The following is a 19,252-nucleotide window of genomic DNA, read 5'->3' on the forward strand; positions in this document are numbered from 1 at the left end:
ATCAAAAAGAGGCTCACTGATGTGGAGTCCAGGGAGAGTACCAGAGACACCCAACAACAGGCCTCAAGAGACACAGTGCAGGACCTTTGTTCGCAGGTCCAGAAGCTTACGCGGACGGTTACAACGCTGGAGGCCCGGCATAGGAAGCGGAACATCCGCATTCGAGGCATACCAGAGACCGTGGGTGATGGAGCCCTGCTGCAGTACATATCCTGCCTAATCGTGGAAATGGGAGTCGGGGGGGGGGGGAGGCCAAGCCCGACAGCATCCTAACCGCGTTCCGGATCCGCAAAGTTGCAACGGCACCAGAGGAAGCTCCCAGAGATGTCATAGCGGTCACAAAAGACATACCAACCCACTCTGCACTCATGGCCCGTTCCCGGATACTGGGCTGCATGCAGCTAGAGGGCAGCACAGTGACATTTTATGGGGACCTCCCGTTCGCAGCCCTGGCAGAACGGAGACAACTGGCACCAGTAGCCAAAAAGCTAAGAGAAGATAAAAATCAGATACCGGTGGGGAGCAGCCGGATCCCTAAAAGTACCACAGGGAACCCGGGTGCTCACCTTGACCTCCATGGATGACCAGGAGCAATTCCTCCACAAGCTGAGACATTATGAGGCTGGACACGGAGAACCCAGAGGGGAAGGCGGCCAGAAACAGAGACGCCCACAGACAAATCAGGGGTCAACAAAGGGTTTTCACTTACCGGCTTCACTGAACAGACAATCCCGCACGTGAGCAAGTTACCGCAGCACCCACCCCAAGACCGCAAGACAAAGTGCAGTAATAAGCCGACAGAAAAGGCATACCATCACAGGCACAGTTAGCAGCCCCAGTAACCTTAGATGTGAACCCTAGATGTTACTCCCTCGCACTAAGACCTTTTATCTTTTATTCCCTAGCATTTTTACAGCACACAGTTTACCGACTGCCGTGGCACAGATAACCTCTACCTCTATAGTTTGACGACTACACGAATAGCACGGATAACCTCTGCCTTTACAGTTCATAGAGAATCCCTAGCGCTTCACAAGGGAGGTGCCCTTACGGTAGTCTGCACCAGACACTAGCTAGGTGAAGCCACAAAAAAGCTGTTACAGACAAGATGTTGTTAATATTGTTGTCCATATTTATACATACTATGACAATGTTGTATTTTTTTGATGTTTGATCTCTAGTTTTTTTTTTTTTATATATATATATATATATATATATTTTTAATTTTTTGTCATTTTCTGTTTCATGAGCAGTAAATATGCATTGCATAACAGTGTGGCAAATCAAGTAATTCACAAATTCACATGGGTATTTTGAGTCTCAAAACTCCAATACAATACAAAATAAATAAATAAATAATTGAACTGGAAAAATTCTCTAAATCAGCTATGCTTTCAGTTTGGCTAATTGAACCTGAAATGTTAAACTCACTTTGAATTCTCATTCTACTAAATAACCTATTATGTGTTTAATTTCGAAGTTCTTATCTCCTTCGTTATTAACCCTGTAAGGACCGCCTGACAGGCCATGCCATCATGCAGTTAATGGCTTTAACCCCCAGTGATAGCACGGACTGTCACACCTTTAAGGTACAAGCAGGTCTAGGTTGAGCATCAGTTGCTCAGACAACAGAAGAGTCTGCGCCATCTGATGGGAAATCAGAATCTGCAAAAAAAAAAAAAAAAAGGCAAATTTTACAAAAAAGAAAATCATTTTTATATTATATATTTATAAACGAGAAGTGAAAATTTGATGACTGTTGTCCTTAAGGTTAGGGTTAGTGTGGGAATCTTAACCCCTTAAGGATACATGACAGAAATATTCCGTCATGATTCCCTTTTATTCCAGAAGTAATGTCCTTAAGGGGTTAACAACCAGGACAAATTGGTGAATGTATTTTCAGTTTTCTTTAGTTGCGCTTGTTGTGTAGAAATTACACGTAACAATTTGCCCCCCTCCATTGTTTAATATTTTATTCATATTTAATTTTCTGGTATGTCTGTATGTATATACTTATATTTATTTTGTCAGAAGAAAGCCATATTTCTCTTTAAAAAAAGATAACACGTAGGGGTGCACTTGAACAGAAAGGGTGAAGTTATAGTTGGATGAACACAAGGCAAAAGTGACAAAAGGCCTTGGTCACAAATGCACCATGTTTCAAAAAATCCTTGGTCCATAAAGGGACACTAAGCACCAAAACAACTGTGGCATAATGAAGCAGTTTTGGTGTACATATTATGCCCCTGTAGATTCACTGCTCACTTCTGTGTCATTTAGGGGTTTCAGCCCTTGTTTCTGTTTATGCAGCCTAGCCACAACTCCAGTGCTGTGACATGCACATTGTCCATGAAAAAAATGGTTTCATTTTCAAATAAGATCTTACAGAATCCAGTGTTTACTTTGGAGATTTTTATATCCTGCTCTGTTAAAGGAGGCTGCTGCATGGTGTAGCAGATACTAACAGAGCAGGAAATAGGACATTCTAAATTAAACACACTACAATAAGGTAAGCTAAAACATTGAGACTCTTTTCAGGAAATGTATAAGGAGGCTGTGTGAATCTCATTCAGGGGAGGTGTGGGTAGATCTGCTCCTAAATGGCAGAGAATTCTGTGAAACTGCAACTGTTTTAGTGCTTAGAGTGTACCTTTAAGGGGTTAATTGGCTTGCTCGACCCTGCAGCAGCATAATGTGTGTGTGATTAAAGAACAATTAACAAAGCAGGAAATAAGTTCTAAAGTAAACACAGTGGGCTGTAAAATCCATTTGAAAATGAAACCTTTATTTCCATGGAGACAAACTGAGTGAGACAGCAGGAGCATGATTTTTGCACCAAATTCACTTAATTAAAGGACCACTCTAGTGCCAGGAAAACACTCGTTTTCCTGGCACTAGAGTGCCCTGAGGGTGCCCCCACCCTCAGGCTCCCCCTCCCGCCCGGCTCTGGAAACGGGAAAGTGTTTAAAACTTACTTTTTCCAGCGGTGGGCGGAGAGCTCTCCTCCTCCGATCCTCCTCTTCTCCTCCCCGTCGGCTGAATGCGCACGCGCGGCAAGAGCTGCGCGCGCATTCAGCCGGTCACATAGGAAAGCATTCATAATGCTTTCCTATGGACGCTTGCGTGCTCTCACTGTGATTTTCACAGTGAGAATCACGCAAGCGCCTCGAGCGGCTGTCAATGAGACAGCCACTAGAGGAAATAGGGGAAGGCTTAACCCATTCACAAACATAGCAGTTTCTCTGAAACTGCTATGTTTATGAAAAAATGGGTTAACCCTAGCTGGACCTGGCACACAGACCACTTCATTAAGCTGAAGTGGTCTGGGTGCCTAGAGTGGTCCTTTAAGCTAAAGTTGTATGAACAATGTATTCAAACTCATGTACATCCTGAAGCAGTGCAGATATTCCACGCAATAGAAAAATACACAAAATAAAACCATTACTCAATGAGTGTGGTGGATTCATGGTGCAATGAAAATATTATGAATTTCAACCTCGACTCATGTTTATTGGCTTGGTTTACCGAACACATGAAAACACTTAACAAATATCTTGTGCTATATACATGCAAGTAGAAAAATGGTAGGTGCAAATTAATAAAATGTATGTTAATCTTATAATGACTGGGCCACATGGGAAAGGTGTTTCATACTTAAAACCGGTTTATTTTCCTGGTAATGGTTTTGTGGAATGTAGCACAAGGTTGCCCTCTGGATCCTGTGATGTTATATATGGGATGAGTTCCTTCTTGAGTCTGCTCTCCTGGCAATAAGTTAAGTTGGTATTTCAAGCTGGATCTCTGCTCCTGTAGATACATTCTGACTACGTCTTTCTTCTTTTGCCAAAAAGCTCTTTGGGCCACTTGTGGACAAATGTCACTGCTATCTGTCTTGACAGAGGTATTATTTCCTAAACAAGACAAAAAAACAAATACATAAAAATAACACAATAGCTTTTATTATATGCAATTGTTTAGATTATGGAGCCAGCTCAGTTTTAAATAATAAAAAACAAAAAACAAACAAAAAACAACTCTCAAATAAAGAACCAGCTTTGCACTCTTTACCAATTTAGTTGTGGTTCTTAGGTACTACATACATTTTTTTAAAATCTAGTTACCGTCCATATAGTCTGTACATATTGGACCCATACAGTCACCATCCTCCCTCTAGCCTACTCTATATTCTTAACCCTTTTAATTATTTAGTCCCCATTGCATATATTTACTAAGATGTAAATCCCGCTATAAAGTGATACCCTGGTATACAGCATATACGATACTCCACTTACTGATGTAAAAACCACACATTTACTTTTGAGTCGTTGGCGGCTGTCCTGGTACTTACCTCCCATTGCTGAGCAAGATGAGATTTTGAACAGCAGCCACGGTTGAGTTCTCATTCTGTCCAGTGATTAGATGCCTATCCAGTACAACATGGACAGCGTCTGGCTCACTGGCTGAACACAAAGACAAAAATTGGAAATGTAATATTACTAAAGCATCTAAATTACAGAAAATAAACTCCTCTTCTGAACACGTTGAAATAAAGACACTTTTACATGTCCCTATTAACAAGCCCATTCTCAATAAAGGTGAAGTGCAGAGGATTCCTCTAAAAACGAATAATTTATTATATATATGTAGATGATCTACTGCAAAACCTGTACACATGTAATGATGGAAATTTATTTAACTTTAGTTTAAACTTCTGTGTACGGTTACATAGTTACATAGTTAGATAGCTGAAAAGAGACTTGCGTCCATCTAGTTCAGCCTTTCTCACACCTGTTTTTTACTGTGAAAGTTACATTTCAATACAAGAACACAAAATGTAAAAATGCTTTTGGAAAACAGCCAATATTTGAGCAGAACATCAAGTAATGAAACTCAATGACAGTCTTAATGCAAAATTAATGTTCGCAAAAATCATTAATGCACTCAACTGGATAGAATTTCTCATAAAATGGACGCAGCGATGTCTCATGCGTGGAAATGGAATGAATACATCATCAGGTCAGTAAGTGAGCACTTTCATTCAGAAAACAAAACAAAACAAAACAAAAAAAACTTTGAAAATTGAGATTTAGCTGGAAATAAAATGGCATGCATTTAAAAAGTATGTGGGTGGACTGATTTTTTTTTATTATTGTAATCGTAATAAATTATTAAGCGACTAAGATTTGAAACATTTGAAGAATCAAAATTCTTTAATTTGAGATGTTTTTTTAAAACGTACTAGGTGAATTTAGAGTCATGAACGGTTGTGCCTGCTCTGCTATATGTTCCTTCAATATATTCATGTTGCTAAAAGTCAAGAACAGATGTGGTACTTACCACTGAATGTTGCCCCAGATTCCTTTGCAAAGTCTTCCAGAATCAATGGTAAACTAGCATAATCTTGCTGACGTACCAGTTCATACACAGAGGGCTGAGAAAAAAAGAAGAGAGGGTCAGAGGGAGAGATATTAACCATTACCAGGTTTGGCTCTAAACTCTAAGGAAGCAGAAGGCTTATAACAGTGAAGGGATTATCTACCATAGATTTGAAGGTTAGTTCTATAAAGTTAAGACATAGCTCCAGGATGGTAGTTATTTCAGCTGCCACCATTAATTCAGCTAGAGACTGAACTACATTAAAATGACAGCAGCTGACACTCAAAAGTATCAATCCCACTATTTTAGGCAGAAGTGGACATGTGTTTGAGCCCTACTTATACAGTTTGATTTTTCTGTCTCTAAAAAGTCACAATGAATACACAGTATTATTTGTATACAAAGCTGCACCAGTTCCATTAATAAAATCTATGTTCTAGGACAGGGTTGTCCAAAAGGTAGACCCCTATATGTTGTATAACTACAACATGCCTTTAGAACGTCTTTTGAATGACAAAGCATCATGGAAGCTGTAGTTTTAAAACATCTGGGGATCTACCTTTTGGGCACCCCCTATTCTAGGTGGTATGGTGTTTTGAAATCATTAAATCTATTCATTTTGATGCGGTCTCCACAAAACATAGCATTTGATCAACACGAGTTCTGCCACCAGTTCTGTCAAATTCTATAGCTCATATACAGCTACCTTGTTTCCTAATAAATACCAAGATAGCTGTATAGAAAAATAAAATCTACTCTGGAAATGGAAAATAGGTTTACAGCACAATTTGCCAAGACGTGTAACAGCATACATTTTGTGCCATGAGCAGCTAGCAAAGGAAAATTAAAAATAAAATAAACGCTGGAGCTCCTTGTCAAGTGTTGCCACTCACCCCAGTGAGACTGTAGTCTTGAAACACCCAGGATCTGTCCTCATTGGTGGCACAGCACAATGCCGATACACCATGCCCAATTGCACAGATCGGTTCTGAGGACAAGCAAGACACAAAAGTCAAATAATTCACAAGTTCATATGTATAATGATTTAAGACTAGTGCCACCCTAAACATGCAAGCAAACCTTTCCATTAATATATTGCCAATCAGGCCGCATACTCTTTCTATCAATAATACTAAGTCCTGCTGTAAAGTTTTGTGCCAAGTTCTGGGGGCTGGCACTGGATGTGCAAAAGGTAACTGTATGGCTTATCTCCCTATTAAAAAAAAGAGTTATAGCAGATGAAGACATGCAACTACCTTAATTTGAATGGACACTGTAGGCAATATAATAATTTCATAACATTGGAGTGATTTTAGTGACTGTAGACCCCTGGCACTGTCCCTCCATTTAAATACTAAATAAGTGTCCACAGTAACCCACGGTCTGGCCCCAATGGAAGTATGGCTAAGGAAGGGTTTGCACACTTCCTTTTAGCAATATCATTTCATTCAAGCAGATAGACTGAAAACAGTCACCTGACACGCTCAGCCAATCAAAGCCACCCATTGCTGGTCGGACTAATGCTTCCTCATTAGTCCAAGCAGCATTAGAGAGGATAGGCTACTCGGAGTCTCATTTAGCATGAAATGTTTTTAAATGGTTTAAAGCTGAATGCAAGGATAGTGCCATGGGACTTCAGATGTTTAGACACTATAATTAAATGAGACAAAGCAGTTACAGTGTATACAGTGTTCCATTAAGGAGGTGGGATGTGACTACAATATATATCTATTAACCATTCTCTTTCTTTTCTTCCTGCAATAAATTATTTTGCTTGCAGATACCTCATCTTGTTACTGTAATCTCACTTGTAGGCAGTAAGGTGTCACCTGCAATCTTACTGTATGTCTTGACTGCATTTCTCAAAATAAATAAATAAAATCCTATAACCTGGATAGCATATCCCACACAATTGAGTCACACAGACATATAAAATGCCATACCCCTTCTCCAACCCATCCTCACTTCTTATTCTTAGAACATGCTCTCGAGTAATATTCCACAAATGTACCACATTCACTTTCAGCTGTAGCCCTCCCTTATTCAGTTGACACTATGCAGGAATGTAAACCAAGAAACAAAAAACATATTGAGTGTGATACCAAGCATGTGTTTGCTTTAAATGTCTTAACTTTCATAAACATTGGCTTCATGCCTCATGTCTTATTCCAAATATGTGATCACAGGGACACAAAGAATCTCTGGATCACTCCCTGAGATTACACCATGTGATTTTTGTACTGACGCCACAATCCTAATGCACTGAACTTAGTGTAACTAAATATTGCAGCCAGATAATTTTTCCATAAAAAAAAAAAAAAAAAAAGCAAAAAAAAAAGGGGAACAGTTGCCTACAAAAGGGGTAAGCAACCTTCAGCACTCCAGATGTTATGGACTACATCTCTTTGCCAGCATTATGGCTGTAAGTGCATTATGTAAGATGTGGTCCAAAACATGTGGAATGTCAAAGACTGCCTAGCCTGTATCGAGACATTTAGCTTACAACTGCTGGTTTTCCCCCCAATTTGCTCACCAAAAAGGGGGATTTCCAACATAAGTATTATTATTAAGTAATAGTATTAAAGTGACACGCCAGATCCCTAAAGTACTTTAGTTTGCTGAAATACTTTGTGTGTGAAGAATGTGTCACCTTTTTTCTTCATTTTACAAAAAAATTTAGATTTCAATAAAAATTGCCACTTTATAAATTAACCTTCTTACACCCTCTTTGGCATTCAGACAACTGATCCTATTACTTCCTGGTTGGTTAGCTCAGTGAAACTAATCTCAAGAGCAGCAATTTCCCAGAGCACCTGCCTTGCAAAGACTTCTCATTGAGTTATATTAGGAAGTCTGTGATTGGAAAGTCACAGAAAGTCTGAGCTGAGGAAGAAGGGGATGGTTTGCAAAGACTGCAGACAAGAGAACTGCAGTTTTTGCAAGCTGATGTTTGATTTACCCTGAATGAAAAACGAATTATTAAATGCATGCTTATAAATACAAATACATGCAAGTTTGCATTAGAGGTATATCTAGCTGGGTAGTTGCTTTTTTTAAAAAAAATATTGTATTTAATCCAGTTAGATTTTCCATACTGAGCATTGTCAGTGAAAAAATTGACTACAATCTTTGTTTAGTTTCCTTTTTTCGTCTTTGTGCAAAAGGCACAAATGACAAAAAGCATGGAAGTCGCCACGTTTTTTTTTTTCCAAGTAAGAAAAGGCATGCAAAAATACAGTAAAGCCCTCTCCCGCCACACCCCCACTTTGGACGACCAAATGTTTTAACCATTCATGGAAAATGTGTGTTAATTACATGCAAACTGTATATTGAAGTCTGGAATTAACTCCAGTGTGTCACCCTTTATTCATTCATCCTACTTACTCTTCTCTGCTTTGAAGTGCTGTAGAATCCTGGCCAGATATCCACTGTTTGCTAGATCTGTCAGGGCCCCAGGACAATGTGGAATTAAAAGTGCATGATATCGAGAGCCTGATGGAATGAAAACAGAAAATGAAAAAATTAATGCTTCCAGTCCAAACTTCACATAATCTGGACCAATCAAATCTCTATAAAAATACAATATATGGATGCAAAAGTCAACATTATATTATAAAAAAAAACCCTAGACTTCCACATACTACCATCACAGAGTTACCCTCCCTCTTATTTAGAGGTGCTAGAGCGCCCTGACTTTTCAAAATGATGCTTGCATGGTTTGTGTCTCACCGTCTATCGATTCTAGCCTTGCAGGGTTGGCAAAGGGCTTCAGCTGAAATTCCTGAAACCATCTTGAATCTGTTTCATTTATCCCCACAAAATCCAGAGCCTTTCCCTGTGAATGAAAAGACTTTAGTGAATCAAAGGTCCCATTAGATCACGTACTACACTTACAAGTAAAAAAGCGAATACTTTTGCAATATGATCCTGGCTACAATATTTGCAATTTCATTTTACGTGTATTTTTCCTGGTAAATAACTTTCTTGTGATATTATCAGGGTTCAACATTTCCACTCACGTTCTCACACATGGCTAGTTTAAATTGAGTTGGGGCAAGAGAACTGTAAATTAACCATAGCCACAATGCCCACATACAGCAGTTAGAAAGGAGGTGGCAGGGAGTCTGGAGGCTGCAGGAGCGGACCCCCAGACAGTGATGTCAAGTACAGCCACACAAAGCTGTCTATTACAGAAAACAAATAACTACTCAGAGCTCAAGCTACAGTGACGAGCGATGCAATATCCAGTACCCTGCAGTTTGGGAAAATGCAAGAATTGTACTTGCCTGAACTATATGCCCAGCTTTGTGGGGCTCACACTAGAGACCGGGGATGAGGCTTCCACCCTCAGGCAAATACAGGCAAACAAGAGGGGGCCTCATAAAACACTCCTGGAGAAAAAAAAAAGGATGAAAATGGGAGGAAGGGGCTGTGACATAGGAGGGAGCAGTGATAATTAGAGACAGGGGCAGTGAAGATTAGAAGAAAGATGTAATAATTAGAGGAAGGGGGTTTGTGACCAGGAGGAAGAGAAAGTGACAATCAGACAACGCGTGATCGTGGTAAAGGGAAGGTTTGGTGATATTTAGAGAAAGGAATATGGAGATAAGATGGGATAGCATTACTGACTCAATTCCACCAAATGTCACTTTCCATGGGATGAGTGACATAGGAACGTTCAGGGCAAATAGGCCACATACAAAACTGCATTCACACACAATGACATGCTACACATACACCTCTGCAATTCTTAAACCTTCACATAAATACACCCATTCATTCTTTCTCTCTCTCACACACACACACACACACGTTACTCAAGTGCACCCATGTAGTCTTACACATAATGACACTCCATGTTTCGGAAAAAATGTGAATCAAAATATTGGTCGTGTTTTGTGGCCTGGCTACTACATTAACACTTCAGATTTTATCATTATATTATCAACCTAGAATGCTTTTTTTCTGTTATAAGGTAAAATAAGAAGCTCTGCTCACCACAGGTGTAGCTACTTGTAGGTTGAAAGCGGAGCTTGCAAAGTTGAAAGCATTAAGGAAGGACTGTGCTGACACCCCTGCAGAAAAGAAACGAGTAACAATTACGGAGATTGTTCCAATAAAGACATTTAGATCACTGATAGCATGCTTATTTGTGGACTATTTTTCCTTCACTAATCCAGTATAGACAACCTTAGGCATCCTAACTACTGTGGATTGTTTTCCCCATAATGCTCAGCTGCACATTTACTAAACTGAAGGAGAATCGTGGGACATTTAGTCCAGAGCAGCTGGAGTAAGCTTTGCCGGATCAACCATCTCTTCCTGGTCACTTATGTATTTTATGAAGATGCAGAGGACATTACATGTACAATTCACATGGTGCAGTTAGGTGCATATTGCAGACTTGCACTTTTTCATGCGTTGCCCTTCAAAATGAGAAAGTGATACGCATCCTGGAAAACAATGGAAATATCGCTGGAATGCCTATGGTGAGCCATTACTTATTTAGTTAAAATTAATAGTAGATAATTTCTTACATTTGTATATTTTATTAGGAGCATTACATCACAGCACTAGTCCATATAACTACACTTCACTTTACTGGCTCTGGGATTTGGAAGGACATCTACCAGTTTCTCTCCTAACTAGCAGCTGTGAGAATGTTAAAAGGGTCAGTCTAAGCACAATAAACCCTTTGGATTACTGCAAAATGCATGGTGCACCTTGTACCTGCGCTTATATCCGACAGTTGCCTAAAGTGTACGATTTGTAGAAAAACTTTTTTTTTTTAAATATCACTGCAGCTTTAAAACAGCCACCAGAGTTGTCAATGAGACTACCTGTAGCACTTAGCAATAGGTTGCCTTACATTTATTTTTTCCATCTTATTGTGTGCTGTAAGCATAAAAAAGCAGCTCTCCCTCAAGCAAAATACTTAAACCTATGCATGCAATGATAACAGCTGTACTATGGTCGTAACCATCTTATGTGATGAGTTGAATTGCAGACAAGTACTTAGAACATAAAATATTGCATTGGAGAGGTTTATGGGATAAGATCAAGAATAAAACATTATCTATATGCAATGTGTTAAAAATATAGTGTCCCCTTAAAGAAATTCTCCAAAACACTAAAACACCTTTTTGAGTTTATAGTGCTCGATAAAATTCTATGTGAAGCTTTTCAAAGATGAAACATGGTGATTAATACACAAGCTCCCTGACTCCCACAGTGTCCTTATGAAAGGCAATGCACTGGCAAGTGATCTTCACTGATCATGATCTAACAGGAGCAGAGCAGACCTCTGTCAACAATAGGAAGTACTGTAATAGCCTTTTATATAGTTTTCCTTTAAGCTGCAAAATTGTTTTGGGAAAAAAAAAAAACGTGTGGCCATATTAATCCTGATTTCCTGGACACACATCACTTAAACCATGGGTCCTCAAACTCCGGCCCCCCAAATGTTGCTGAACAACTACTCCCAAGATATTCTGGCTATGTAATTCAAAGAATCATTGGAGTTGTAGTTCAGCAACATCTGGGGGGCCGGAGTTTGAGGACCCATGATAAACTATTGGTGGGTACCACATTCAAAGTGCTGTGGTATGTAGACTTCAAATGCTGCAAGTAGGGGGGGGGTGGGGTAAAGAGTAAGGAATCCTAAAGCATATGAATTCTACACACTGCAGAGAAGAACCTTTTATACACTGCCTGTAAAGATATATATGAATACACAGTGGCTCTGGCAACCAGCTCATTCAGCCTCCACTATGCCATGGCACACAGCACAGGTCACATGATCAGACAGGCACAGAGGCTGTGGTCACGTGACAGCACCCAGTAAGTGATGACTTGACCCGGCCACCTACCTCCCGTTGCAGCACTCCCTACAATCAGGCAGCTGAGCTTGGTCAGCCTATCGGTGGCCCCCACCACACCGGGAACCCCTTGCTTCTTCATAAGGAACGCAGTCAAGGAAGCCCTGGGTTTGTCTGGTTAGCGCATGCCCATGGAAATATGTCAGCGTTTTCGTTGTCAATAAAGTTTTAGTCCTGGGAGGGGGAAAAAAAATAAGAACGCCGTCGCAGCAATAATACGTCATTATACGTGTAGTTCAGCAGGGGAATAGTGTGTGTACTGTGCAAGCTCTCTGATGTATGATTTAGTCCTCAAATTGGAAATTACTAAATAAAAAAACATTGTAAAGGGGAAATTATGAGCATCTTTTTTCTTGTTGTTAATGGAATGTATAAAATATGTAGTTAAATACAGGTCATTCAAATAAGGTTATTTACAGAATTATGTGAATTGTGAATCCAAAATTCATTTAGAATGTTAATTCAAAATAGCTGAACTGAAAACATAGCTAGTTTAAAATTATTTTAATGTGGCTACCCAGGACATACTTGAAAACGAAAGAAATCTCAATGTATTCTTGCTGGTAAAATATTTGATAAATAAATAAATGTCTTAAAATTGTTATTGGTTTGTGGGATGTTATGGTGGATACATGTAATATGCTGCAGCCGTGTTAGACCAGGTTAGATCAATTGCTGTTTGTCTTAGATCATAGAAAACATAAAAAAAGTAATATTAAAGGATCACTATAGTGTCAGGAAAACAAAGTGGTTTTCCTGACACTATAGTGCCCTGAGGGTGCCCCCACCCTCAGGGTCCCCCTCCCGTGGCGCTGAGGGGGTTAAAACCCCTTTAGCAGCTTACCTAATTCCAGCGCTGGTGACCTTTCCTCTCCCGCCGACTTTAGCTCCCTCTGCCTACGTCAGCGGAGCCAAATGCGCAGCAAGCGCCGTGCGCGCATTCAAGCTGTCAATAGGAAAACATTTTTCAATGCTTTCCTATGGACGCTCTGTGTGATAGAGGCATAATATACCTCCAGCGTCGCGGATGCGCCTCTAGTGGCTGTCCAGAAGACAGCCACTAGAGGCTGGCTTAACCCTGCAATTTAAACATAGCAGTTTTTCTGAAACTGCTATGTTTGCATCTGAAGGGTTAAAACCTGAGGGACCTGGCACCCAGACCACTTCATTGAGCTGAAGTGGTCTGGGTGACTATAGTGTCCCCTTAACAATTATTTCCTGTGGTGGATAACCCATAAGCCCCCCTTTACAAAACGTTAGCTAATATAGCAGATATTTATTAGATCAAGTATGATCATCTAGTGGTTTTGCTAGATCTCACATAATTATCAAATTATTGTTATTCTATAGTGCCAATTTATTCATCAGTGCTTTACAATATTATGCAAGGGGGAAATTTAACTTTGACAAGAGACAAATAGTGATGGCTAAACGACTGGGTCAGAGCATCCCTAAAACAGCAAGTCTTGTGGGGTGTTCCCTGTATGAAGTGGCTAGTTCCTACCAAAAGTGGTGCAAGGAAGGACATCAGGTAAACTGTTATCAGAGTCATGAGTGCCCAAGGGCTCATTGATGCACACATGAGAAGGAACGGCTAGCCTGTCTAGTGCGATCACACTGAAGAGCTACTCTACTCTAACTCAAATTGCTGAAAAGCTTAATATTGGCCATGAAAGAAAAGGGGTCAGAACACATCGTACATCACAGTTAGCTGCATATGGGGCTGCATAGCCGCAAACTGGTCAGAGTGCTCATGATGACCCCCAGTGCCATCTTAACAGCATTAAGGGCCCCTTTCGAAGCGGTGCATTGGGGCCCTGCCTACACAACAACTAACAGGAATAAAAATGTAAATTATCTCTAAAATTAAGCTTATATTTATTGGCACCTCCAACAAATGCAATATATACACACAAACTGCTGAATTGAGTCACAGACTGTGAGTACAAAAAGACAGACTGCTAAATACATACACAGTCTGCTGAATACAAACACACACAGAGACTGCTGAATATACACACACACTGCTGAATACACACACACACACACACAGACTGCTGAACACACAGGCTGCTAAATTCACACAGACTGCAGTGAGGGGTGCAGTGTATGTGTTTGTGTGTAGGGGTGCTGTGTGTGTGTAGGGGTGCTGTGTGTGAGAGGTGCTGAGTGTTAGAGGCACTGTGTGCTAGAGTTGCTGTGTATGTGAAAGGTGCTGTGTGTGAGAGGGTTGCTGTGTGTGTGTGAAAGGTGCTGTATGTGTGTGTGTGTGTGTGTGGTGCTGTGTGTGTTTGAGAGGTGATGTTTGTGTGAGGGTTGCTGTGTGTGTGTGAGAGGTGCTGTGTGTGTGAGAGGGGTACTGTGTGCTAGAGGTGCTGTGTGTGTGTGAGGGTTGCTGTGTGTGTGAGAGGGGCTGTGTGTGTGAGGGGTGCTGTGTGTGTGAGGGTGCTGTATGTGGGGAGTGCTGTGTGTGTGTTGAAGAGTGTGAGGGGTGCATTGAGCAAATGTTTTATTGTTTTTTGTTTTTTTTTTATAAAAAATGTACAGTACATTAATTAAATCTTCATGTCCCCCCCAACCTTTCTTTTTACCTTTTGTGAAGGAGTGGGGTACACTGCCCTTGTGGTCCAGTGGTGGAGATCAATAGCCTGCAGATCCTCTGGCTGCAGGCTATCTTCACTCCTCCCAAGCTGAGTGCTGTGTGGAACGCTCCACACAGCATGCTTGCGGGAGGAGCGATCTCCTCCCAGGTCCTTCCCTTCCTCCCTATCTTGCAGCCTCCGGGTCCTCTTCTCTAACAAAGGGTCTTTGAGTCGGTGAGGGAGATCTTTGATCTCCCCACACGCCCGAGAGGGCCCACTGCAAGAAAGCAATGCCGGCTTTCCATTGGCCGGCAGGGGAGATGAAAGGATCTCCCCTGTTGGCTGGGCATCGCACTAGGGCCCCCATGCTTGTGTGGCAACTGCACTGCAACCCTGAGTGGACAGGCAGTGCTGGAAAATAATGGTGGCCACACAAAATATTGACACTTTAGGTCCAATTTGGACATTTCTCGCTTTTGTTGCCAAGGGTTTAGACATTAATGGCTGTGTATTGAGTTATTTTGAGGGGACAGCAAATTTACACTGTTATTCGGGCTGTACACTTACTACTTTACATTGTAGCAGAGTATAATTTCTTCAGTGTTGTCACATGAAAAGATATAAAATATTTACAAAAATGTGAGGGGTGTACTCACTTTTGTGAGATAATGTATATTCAATAAGTGGTAGCACCTTTTATTGTTTGATTATATTTATCATTTAAAAATTAGTTCCTTATAATTCACAGAGAATTCTTTTTTTGTATTATTTATATTTGCACCGTTGTCAAATCCTTAACCTGTGAAATCATTAAGATCCATTCTATGCTCAGCCCATCAATAACAACTTGTCTGCTACCTCTTCACATGTCTTTTGGATAAAGTCAGAAATTGAATACTCAATAAACCTTTCTTGAATAAAATAATTTTCAGTCTTCAGATCTCTATACATACAACGTATGACAACTACATTTTGTTCTGTTTGTGAATCATCTGGTGTAGAATCATATATCAGAGAAATAAATTGCCTTCTTTCTCCCTTTCAGACAGAAGACACATTTTATATAAATATACTAATTTTGGGTTGCCCAAGATAGATAATGAGCATGAAATTCTCTTCCACCCTCTTGGTTTATCTTCCCTTTTTATGAATGTTCTTGTAGCAGTGGATTATAGTGTGCTTTAAATTCTAGCACACCAAGGGACGTCCCACTGTGCATATCTCCAATTCTTTGAAAGCTCCCCTGAATGCTAAATTTCTTAATGCCATTAATAAATTTACAAGCAAAGGTCTTTCTGATAAAGTAACAAATTTGTTTCACTGTCCAAACCATGGTCTGCAATGGATATTTTAAGCTTCTTCCAGCTCCAAAAGTGGTACTTGTGATTAATGGAATTTGTATGTTCTAATAATAGATTGTTTAGAAAATACCCCCCCCCCCTTTTTTTTTTTTAAAATGTGTTGTTTATTTATCAAGGTCAACTGGGATACAAAAAGGAAAGAGGGATGGGGGGTCAGAAACATATGAAGAATCCAGCTCACTTTTACATTCCTTGATAACATTCCATGGTGGGGTATGTTTGTATGTCAACCAAGATTTAAAGCCAAATCTTAAGCAAATTGAATGCGATGAGGAAAATGTGGAAGCCTTATGGGTAAATATCTGCTTGGGGGAAAAGAAGGGAAACCAACTATTGGTTGGGATATGTTATAAACCACCTAATGTTAATATTGACGAGGAACAACAGCTGTTTGAGCAAATTAAGAAAGCTGCAAATCTTGGTAACACTTTAATTATTGGAGATTTTAATTACCCAGACATAAATTGGGACATAGGGACTAGTAGCTCAGCAAAGGGAATTAGGTTTTTAAACTTGTTAAATGACAACTTCATGTCACAACTTGTACAAGCACCAACTAGAATGGACGCTTGTCTGGATCTGGTTTTAACAAAAAACTTTGATCTTTTGACCAACATTCAAGTAGGTGAGCACTTGGGAAATAGTGATCACAATATAGTGTCCTTTGAAATAAACTCAAAAAAACAAAAGCACATGGGGTATACTAAAACATATAATTTTAAAAAGACCAATTTCAATAAGATAAGGGAAGCTTTACAATATATTGACTGGCATAAACTCTTTAGTGAAAAGAACACTGAGGATAAATGGATCATCTTCCAACAAATATTAGAAAGGTACATTTCTCAGTATGTACCATTGGGAAATAAGTATAAAAGAAACAAATTAAAACCAATGTGGCTTAGTAGAGAAGTAAAACAAGAGATTAAAAATAAGAAAAGGGCATTTAAAGCATTTAAATCAGACAAATCAGATGCATCTTATAAAAGATATAAGAAAGCAAATAATGCGTGCAAAAAGGCAATTAAACTTGCTAAACTTCAAAATGAAAAAATGATAGCTAAAGAGAGCAAAACCAACCCCAAAGCATTTTTTAAGTACATAAATTCCAAAAAAAACCAAAAATGAAAGTATAGGTACACTTAAAACTGAAACGGGGGTGTTAGTTAATGAAGACCAAGAAAAGGCAGGAATTCTAAATAACTATTTCTCCTCCGTATATATTAAAGAAGAACCCATGGCAATAGATGTGCAAATGATTGCTACTAAAAACTTGCAGAATAATTGTAATTGGTTAACTCAAGACAATGTGCTGCAGCAACTAAAGAAAGTTAATATAAACAAAGCTCCAGGGCCTGACGGTATCCATCCACGTGTACTTAAGGAACTAAGTGTAGAAATAAGTGAACCTCTGTTTTTAATCTTTCAAGATTCTTTTCTTTCAGGAAGTGTTCCGGAGGGTTGGAGGAAGGCAGATGTGGTTCCTATATTCAAAAAGGGTTCAAAATCCTTGTCTGGAAATTATAGACCTGTGAGCTTAACTTCTGTGGCTGGTAAAATATTTGAAAGGTTATTAAGGGATAATATTCAAGAATTCCTTGAGAAGAATATGGTTATCAGCAAAAATCAGCACGGTTTTATGAAGCACAGGTCATGTCAAACTAACTTGATTGCGTTCTACGAAGAAGTAAGTAAAAGTATAGATCAGGGTGTTGCAGTGGATGTGATCTATTTGGATTTTGCCAAGGCATTTGATACAGTTCCACACAAAAGATTAGTGTTCAAACTCAAGGAAATCGGTCTCGATGAAAATGCTTGTTCTTGGGTAGAACATTGGCTTAAAAACAGAATACAAAGAGTTGCCGTTAATTTTCAAGCTGGACAGAGGTGGCAAGTGGTGTCCCTCAGGGGTCTGTTCTGGGACCCCTTTTATTTAACATTTTTATAAATGATCTTGAAGACAGCATTGAAAGTCATGTTTCAGTGTTTGCAGATGACACAAAACTTTGTAAAATAATACAATGTGAGCAAGATATTACTTTGCTGCAGAAGGATTTAGATAGACTGGAGGACTGGGCACTCAAATGGCAGATGAAATTTAATGTTGAAAAATGCAAAGTTATGCACTTCGGCGTAAAGAATACACAAGCAACGTATACCCTTAATGGAAGTGAATTAGGGATAACAACACACGAAAAGGACTTGGGAATTGTTATAGACAACAAACTATGCAACAATGTGCAATGTCAATCAGCAGTGGCCAAGGCCAGTAAGGTATTGTCATGCATGAAAAAGGGCATTCATTCTCGGGACGAGAATATCATTTTGCCTCTCTATAAATCACTGGTAAGACCACATATTGAATATGCTGTGCAATTTTGGGCACCTGTTCTAAAGAAGGATATCATGGCACTAGAAAAAGTGCAGAGGCGGGCTACAAAATTAATAAAAGGAATGGAACATATCAGCTATGAAGAAAGGTTAACAAATTTAAACCTATTTAGTTTAGAAAAACGTCGCCTGAGAGGGGATATGATAACATTATACAAATATATTCGGGGCCAATACAAACCATTGTGTGGAAATCTATTCACAAACCGGACTTTACATAGGACACGAGGCCATGCGTTTAGACTGGAAGAAAGAAGATTTCGTCTAAGGCAAAGGAAAGGTTTTTTTACTGTAAGAACAATCAGGATGTGGAATTCTCTGCCTGAAGAAGTGGTTTTATCAGAGTCCATACAGATGTTCAAACAGCTACTAGATGCATACTTGCAAAGACAGAATATTCAAGGATATAATCTTTCAATGTAGGGTAATAACTGCTTGATTCAAGGATAAATCTGACTGCCTTTCTGGGGTCAAGAAGGAATTTTTTGTCCTAGCTTGTTGCAAAATTGTGCTTCAAACTGGGGTTTTTTTTTTTTTTTTTGCCTTTTGGATCAACAGCAAAAAACAGGTGTGAGGAAGGCTGAACTTGATGGACGCAAGTCTCTTTTCAGCTATCTAACTATGTAACTATGTATGGTAGTATACAGTATAATCACATTACTTT

General features: G+C 39.6%; 1 protein-coding gene and 1 long non-coding RNA gene across 2 annotated transcripts in view; one reads left to right on the forward strand and one right to left on the reverse strand.

The window, feature by feature from the left end:
* LOC134578261 (uncharacterized) overlaps positions 1 to 19,252 on the forward strand; it is a 550,797-nt gene that overhangs the window by 335,922 nt on the left and 195,623 nt on the right. The gene's annotated exons all lie outside the window — the stretch shown is intronic.
* GATD1 (glutamine amidotransferase class 1 domain containing 1) lies at positions 3,688 to 12,393 on the reverse strand. Its single transcript, XM_063437993.1, has 8 exons — positions 12,246 to 12,393; positions 10,375 to 10,451; positions 9,106 to 9,211; positions 8,761 to 8,868; positions 6,270 to 6,364; positions 5,338 to 5,431; positions 4,349 to 4,460; positions 3,688 to 3,911 (listed from the first exon to the last, which is right to left on the reverse strand). Exons 1-8 carry the CDS (start codon positions 12,334 to 12,336, stop codon positions 3,905 to 3,907), a joined length of 690 nt encoding a protein of 229 aa, XP_063294063.1. The 5' UTR covers positions 12,337 to 12,393; the 3' UTR covers positions 3,688 to 3,904.

This window comes from Pelobates fuscus, chromosome 12 (assembly GCF_036172605.1).
Source record: "Pelobates fuscus isolate aPelFus1 chromosome 12, aPelFus1.pri, whole genome shotgun sequence".
Classification (NCBI taxonomy): Eukaryota; Metazoa; Chordata; class Amphibia; order Anura; family Pelobatidae; genus Pelobates; species Pelobates fuscus.

Coding starts and splice junctions, on each gene's coding strand:
- GATD1 (XM_063437993.1), bottom strand. CDS start 12,336: ATGAAGAAGCAAGGGGTTCCCGGTGTGGTGGGGGCCACCGATAGGCTG. Junction 9,212..10,374: donor TACAAGTAGCTACACCTGTG/GTGAGCAGAGCT, acceptor TTTCATTCACAG/GGAAAGGCTCTGGATTTTGT. Junction 6,365..8,760: donor GCACTTCAAAGCAGAGAAGA/GTAAGTAGGATG, acceptor GCTTGTCCTCAG/AACCGATCTGTGCAATTGGG.